Raw genomic sequence first — 7618 nt, 5'->3', positions numbered from 1 at the left:
GGAATAGAAGAAAACATGTTATTAAACACAAAAACTGATCGGTGATCCACCTCATTGACATTTAAAAAAACACTTTTTTCTTTTAAAAAAAACAGTACATGTTCTAGAAATATAATGTAGCGTGCGATCTGATTGCTTTTTTAATATTAATTGTGTGTTTTAATCATCTCAAAATAATATTAAAAATAGTCAAAATTGAACTCACTCCAACACATGAGAAAGCCTTCTCTTTCTCATACGTTGATCTATAAGCACACATGCCACTCCCGAGTGTGCCAAAATGTAAATAGACGTTAGACAAAGTATGGACACAACATATAATCGACCAATCCAATTGAACCTGTGACTAATAAATAGGTGTATAATATTGAAACGCGTTCGGTTGTTCAGTAACTGATTAAATTTGGCTTGTAAACAGAATCATTGCCGAGATGTTTAACCAAAATAATGTCAATAAAAGAATAAAGCTTTGAGATTTTTACTGACCAATAAAGATAGCCTACTTAAGTTGTTATCTACAACCTCAGCCAATGGCTATTGCAAACGTTCCGTCCCTATCGCTGATTTATGAAGACTTTCATATTGTCTTTCCATAAATTAATGATATCATTATCTCGACAAAAGTGAAACAACAGCGGGTTAACACATTTTGGTGTTGAATTAGAAAAAGAATAAAGGAAGATTACGTACACGACGTGCATACTCGTCCACCACAATTGAAAATGGCACTCGGGTCTAAAGATGAGTATGTCTTTAAAGACAGCGACGATGAAAAAGGGAAACAGTGCAAAATCAGCAAAGAAAATATTCTATTAATTCTGTTGATTTCATCCGTAATCCTCGGTTTCTTTTTCGGTTGGTTATTCGGCAAACTATTTGATTTTACTCCAGAGCAAATTGACTACATATCCTTTCCTGGCGATATATTCATGAACATGTTAAAGATGATGATACTACCCTTGATTTTTTCAAGTTTGGTTTCCAGCCTAGCATCGTTGGATTCGTCAATGTCTGGAAAGCTGGGAATCAGGGCAGTGGTTTATTACATTTCGACAACAATTATCGCCGTTTTTCTCGGGATTTTGTTGGTGCTTACGATAAGACCTGGTGAAATAAGTGGAGATGTTGGTGAGAGTTCAGAGGAGGAAGCGTCTGTTGGGACAGCTTATGCCTTCATGGATCTCATAAGGTAGGCTAGTGTACTTTATTCATGTTAAGAAGACGACTTTCAGAGAATGGGCATAGGTGGTGTGCAAAAATAGTCTCTCTCTTATATTTTTTTAATGTTAGAGTAAATTAAGGCTTAATTGTGGTATGTGCATGGGTTTCCAAACAGAAACTGTGAATTGGGAATGTCTTCACGTATGCTACAACCGTCTTCTGGAGTAATTCCATTTTGTATTTTCTATTGCAATAACGATTAACGATTGCTGAGGTCGTGCTTCTTTTTTCACATCTATATTCCAACATTTCTGCTTAGATTTAACATGTTGATATATTCCACAAGTATCTATTAAAAAGTTTTCATGGTAGAAATAAAATAGAACATTAAATTGGAAAAAAGAGTGAAAATAAAACAAAAACAAATGTTTATTTTGTTAACAATATTTGCCGTTGTTAATTTTATAGTAAACACCCAATACACGTTAGAGTTAATGTGTAATTATTATAGTATAATGTAACTATAATGGAACTTTGATAACTGAACGTCGCTCTAACAACTGTGCTGTTGATCTGTATACTAATATGACTTAGAGATTTCACACTTTATAATAAGTTGGGTTGTCGCATTTTGTAATTATAAACTGAGCCGTCGCAATTGGCAATAATTATGACCTGTCGCACTTTTTAAATAATTGTCCGTCGCACTTTGTAATAATTATGACCTGTCGCACTTTTTAAATAATTGTCCGTCGCACTTTGTTGAGACGTCGCACTTTGTAATAATTATGACCTGTCGCACTTTTTAAATAATTACCCGTCGTTTGTACAATTAGTGTTAGCTTTACGGTATTTAAACAATCAAAGTAAATAAGAAATACTAGCAGTAACCCTTTTCTGCCTTAATATGTGGTTATATACTAATTCGCATAGGATGAGTAAGCATAATAAAAGCGCACTCTTCCCTGATAAAAGTACTCTGACAAAAAAAAAATTGTCAAGAATAAATTTCGGAACTATTTACGGCCATTGATGTTATTATACACGAAGTATTCCTTCACTTTGAAATATCTGTAAGCTAAAAAATGAAAGCAATACAGGATATGGAACAAAAATAAAAGACGCTAAAGAAATCGTACTGTGTGAATATTAATTTAGGATGCGTATCAGAAAGTGACAACGTGCATGAGAGGGACATGCACGTTGAACTCTTTCAATCAGTCGGCGGCAGTGTAAAACTTTTCAATGATAAAATATAAATTGCTATTTATAGAATTGTGAAGTATTAGAATAATAAAACAACAGCTGCTTACGGAAATCAACACAAAAAAAGTGCACATGGTGGTGGTAGTCGAAATTAGATGATGCGCGCGGAGGAGATACGTAAAATTACGCGACCAATTTAGTAATAATATGTAGATTCTATACCGATTAAATACCATTCATAATTTTATCCATATACCTTTAAAATATCTTGTTCTTGCTTATTAAAAAAATGTGTTTGTTTGTAAACATTCAAATAACCAAATATTTTGACTATTAAAACATTTTGGGGGAATCACCGAAAATCAAACCTTGTACATGTTTGTACATACAACATAGTAATGTTTCCATAGAATTATAATCTAACGTAAACATTGTGTTTCCGTAAACGACATTTGGCGGCAGCATGTTAGTCTGATAGAAATATCACAATAGCAATACCGATAAACCGATGAAATGTAAACGAAAAACATACTTAATTGTATTTATCTTATGTCGATTAGACGATAAAATCATCGATTGATTCGAATGCAATTATTTTACAAAGATGTTACTGTAAGATAGTCGTATTAACCGCAGCTGGTCGAACTCATGACGTAACGGTCACAACTTTTGTTTAGTGAATTGAAGAATGTAATTTGTGTGTTTAAAAAAAATTAAAATAATATAGAAAATGTTAAAAATAGAGTAAAATAGCAATAATTAGAAAATGTGTCAAATAAATAAATCTTTGATTGAAATGTGTTCGTTGTATCTTTAGGAGCATGTTTCCGTCAAATCTGGTTGAAGCAACTTTCAGGACGGTAAGTAGACCTGGTTGATCATAGCTTGTGCTTTCGATTCGATAAAGGATCTGCTCCTAAATCGGGAATTTTATAACTTTAAGAACTTATATATATGGGTATAATTTAATCACTGTATGTTTCACAATGAAATAAATATCTCCCGATTTTATAACGGGGTTTACGCCTTCTGAAATAGGAGGTTTTTAAAAAGGTTTAGACTCTTTCAAAAGAGATAGTCATCCTGGTGTAGAAGTTCAATGCACAACTAAGCTAGCACGCATATAATGATTATAATTGACTCTATGTTGTAAAGAAAATATGGTTATATTTCCAGTACAAAACTGAAATGCAAGAAGAAGCCATAGAACCAGTAAGTTCTGACGATCTTTCAAACCTAATGATCAGTTCTGGTGTTTCTGTTGCATCTTCACTTTCTGCCATTAACGGTAGTTTGATGATCATTGGCAAGAAAATGGCAGACTTTAACTCCAGTCGCTTGTCTTATGTGGAGGTACGAGCTGACATGGATGTCTTTCTGCAGGAGGTTGACTCGAGTTTGGTGTTTGTAGATAACGTTAGAGAAGATCTTCTAACACCGACCACATCACTGGATCTGCTTATGAAACATACTTCCGATAAACGCGACCTTTTGCAGACGCAATTAACTGAGATAGGCCTAACCGGTGATGATCTCGTTAGCGAATCAGAGATGAAGATGCTTAGCAACGAATCAACAGAGTTATCATTTTTACTAGTTTCAACAGCGCGGGAGATGGTTAGATTAGTCGGGTTGTCGCCTGTCCCTGCCACAGCAATGCAGGACTCAGCTGTTGCTCTTAGTTCAACTCTGAATGGAATCAATGAGGTCTTTTTCATGATCGATTATAATCAGATCAATCAAATAATGAGAGATGTGAATGACGTCAGTGGAAGTCTGATTGACGTCATCGAACAAAGCGGCAAGAACACGTCATTTGTTGAAATCAATGAAATCATGACGATCATGATGAATATGACTATGACGTCAATGCATGTCATAGATATCAAAAGTTCATTGAATCTAAATGATCTTACAATGAGTTCAATGCACATGACTGTTAATTTACTTTACTTACTTGACATAGAAAAAGCAAACAGTTATGACGTCATGACTGACATAAATGCAATCTTAAAGAGAATGAACATAATTATGATTGAACTCATGACTCTAAGCTCATCTCCTTTAACTGGTGATTTGGAAGAACTTAACCAGATAGCATCTCTTACAAAAGAGGTTCACGAACTTGAAAAGACGATGGCAATGATCGTCAACACGGGAATGGATTACGTCATCGTTTATCATACTAACTCCACAGCGGCAACTCTATATGTTGGTGTTATGTCAGATAGCATGAACATCCTTGGTATTGTTGTCTTTGCTATAGTATTTGGTGTAGCGATTGCTCGTGTTGGGGAAGATGGAAAAGTTGTCGTCAATTTTTTTGGTGCTACTAACGAAGCAATTATGAAATTAGTAACAGTAATTATGTGGTATGTATTATTAAAATGTTGTATGTATAGACTTTAGCATGAAGATACAATTTTCAAGTGTTTGCATCCCAGAAGAATTGATAATTTGACGGAAAAGTGTATAACTTCCCTGTTCACTTAAAAGTGAAATGTCCAGTACTAATTTATATTCCTTGGTATAGAAATGCCGCAATAACCTTCTGTTTATTTTAATTTCAGGTATGCTCCAATTGGCATTCTTTTTCTGATAACAGGAAGTATGATCGAGGTAGAAGACTGGGGAGAATTATTTGCAAAACTCGGCGCGTACATGGGAACTGTCGTAGCTGGTCTGTTCATACACGGATTCATCATCCTTCCTCTGCTGTACTTTGTGTTCACACGGAAGAATCCATATGCATTTCTTATCAATGTTTCTTCGGCTTTCATGACGGCTCTTGGAACATCATCGAGGTAAGAGTTCTTCACAGGTTTTCTGCAGTCCTTCATTATAAAAACGAAGTAATCAATTCCCGAAAACGTGTTACATGAATGCTTGCGTGAAACAGTTCTGGTATGAAAATGTCCCACATTTTAGCGTTAATATGCTCAGGGAAGAATCAGCTTGACATTTTGTGTTCATGAACCTATAAATTAGAGGCCCATGGTGTAACAAATGTTGCAAAGAATTGGTACCTATTTCAAATTCCGTTTTCGGAATCTTTTCAGTTCTGCAACCCTGCCCGTGACAACACGATGTCTGGAAGAAAAGAATGGAATCGACAGACGAGTGTCCCGCTTCATGCTTCCAATCGGTGCAACAATCAATATGGATGGCACGGCACTGTACGAGGCTGTTGCGGCTATCTTCATTGCACAAATAAATAACATTCCTTTAAACGTTGGCCAGATCATCACCATCAGTTTGACGGCTACATTTGCTAGTATTGGAGCTGCTGGAATTCCTCAAGCGGGTCTGGTGACAATGGTGATTGTTCTGACAGCGGTGAACTTACCAACCAATGACATTGCACTGATTTTAGCAGTTGATTTTATTTTGTAAGTAAAGCTCTATCTACACTATCAAACTAGAGTGACAAAAAAAGTGTGATGTTTCCAAATAGGGTAGTGATATGCCCAAATATGGTAGTGATATGACATCATCATGTTCATATATAGGCACATCACGTTTTGTTGTCCCATAAAGTTTGATATTGTAGACAGAGCTTAAAGCCTAGCATGGAGGAAATATATTTCCTCCATGAGCCTAGTAATTACCTAGTATTTACAATCTATCCGACCGATTCTCGTTATACTGTATGCATTATCTGTCCTGTATTTATAGTGTCACATACAGATCAAATGTGACCCCAGTATCATAGGCATATCCTAACCTAAAATAATACAAGTTGTGATAAATATATGATACTGTATTATTAGAATACTGGACAAATTATGAATATTTATTATTATTATGGAGATACAGTAACAAGAATTGTGTGCAGAATCGACAAGCTTCATCACAGACCTAACACACAAATATATGTGATTTATAAATAGTTTATCTGTTATTTAGTAGAACTGCTGCTACTGAAGAGATCATCAACCTTATCATTCGCAATAAATAGATACTATTAAGATTTAACAGAATGTAAACACTACTGTAGTTGTTATATAGTCTTTTATTAGCCCTGCTACTATGTTTTATGGATCAATAAAAAAGTACATAAATTACAAAACAATACTCGTTACTTTAACACAGGGATATTTGAATGTAAAAAAGACTAATAATTGTCTTTTGCGCTTAACAAAATAAATTTCTCTAAAGCGCTACATGTGACTGATATGCTGGGCTTATACTCTCCTAAATGTAATTTACGATCCAATAAGTTGCTTTTATTTCAACCGAAATCTCATCACTCATTTGGAGATCGTGCTTTTTCTATTAATGCTCCGCGTCTGTGGAATGACATTCCTGAATGGATTAGACATTGCCATACAATTAATTCTTTTAAAAAATCATTAAAATCATACCTTTTTGCTGAGGCATATGGTATTAATGAAGTATTAGCGCCTTGAGTACTTTTAGTGGATATGTGCGCTATATAAATTGTTTTATATAACACCTATATAAATTCCTGTCATTTGATTGGACGAATGTGGGTCACATGGCGTGCAATAGTACGCACTATTCAACGATCGTTAAATAGTACTTTTTGAAACATTTTTGTGTACGAAAAAAAAACGTCTAGATGTTATATAAAACAAATAATGAATGTTTTGTATTCGTGTAATGGTACAAATAATGGCACTTGGTGAATGATGAAAGGTTATATCAACTCGGCTTTGCCTCGTTGATATAACCTTTCATCATTCACCTCGTGCCATTATTTGTACCATTGCACTCATAAACATTCATTATTTGTATAATATTATATTATATTAAGACCGAACAGGTAGAAATTACATCATTTCATATGCTATGCGAAATAGATAGGTTTTCAGCAACTGTTTGAAGATGTCAATAGAATTGCCATTCTTGGTTGATAGTGTACACAACATTCTGTATTTATACTTTTTAGAGATCGTCTTCGCACCGTTGTCAACGTAGAGGGAGACTCAATTGGTGCAGGGATTGTCAACCACATGTCGCAAGATATCTTAAACCAATCAGATGACCAGGATAAGAAAATGGAACAAAATGATGTAGAGTCGGGAGGACACTATAACAATGGTTTTAATGGGACAGTTGAATTAAAAGAAACCAGATACGATGAAAAGAAAGATCTGGCAGTTGAAACGAAAGTAAAAACCTAAATTCGAAATTCTTTTGCAGTTTATAGTTCATGGTTTTTGTTTTTATTTTTAAACATAATTGTGGTTAAAAATGTTAACATTTTCATTTGTATAAATCATTTTTT

General features: G+C 34.5%; 1 protein-coding gene across 1 annotated transcript; it reads left to right on the top strand.

Moving 5' to 3' along the window:
• The first annotated feature begins 587 nt into the window (after nt 1-587).
• Nucleotides 588-7514, top strand: LOC140051956 (excitatory amino acid transporter 3-like). The gene is made up of 7 exons (XM_072097313.1): nt 588-1189; nt 3185-3227; nt 3544-3579; nt 4501-4739; nt 4938-5171; nt 5427-5756; nt 7280-7514. Exons 1-7 carry the CDS (start codon nt 723-725, stop codon nt 7512-7514), a joined length of 1584 nt encoding a protein of 527 aa, XP_071953414.1. The 5' UTR covers nt 588-722.
• The last annotated feature ends 104 nt before the right edge of the window (nt 7515-7618 follow it).

This window comes from Antedon mediterranea, chromosome 6 (assembly GCF_964355755.1).
Source record: "Antedon mediterranea chromosome 6, ecAntMedi1.1, whole genome shotgun sequence".
Lineage (NCBI taxonomy): Eukaryota > Metazoa > Echinodermata > Crinoidea > Comatulida > Antedonidae > Antedon > Antedon mediterranea.
This window is presented reverse-complemented; position numbering and strand designations above follow the sequence as displayed.

What these genes read in the sequence shown, in the direction of transcription:
- LOC140051956 (XM_072097313.1), top strand. Translation starts at nt 723, where the DNA reads ATGGCACTCGGGTCTAAAGATGAGTATGTCTTTAAAGACAGCGACGAT. An exon ending in AAGAAGAAGCCATAGAACCA is followed by an intron (nt 3,580 to 4,500) that starts GTAAGTTCTGAC and finishes GAACTTGAAAAG; the next exon opens with ACGATGGCAATGATCGTCAA. An exon ending in GCTCTTGGAACATCATCGAG is followed by an intron (nt 5,172 to 5,426) that starts GTAAGAGTTCTT and finishes GAATCTTTTCAG; the next exon opens with TTCTGCAACCCTGCCCGTGA.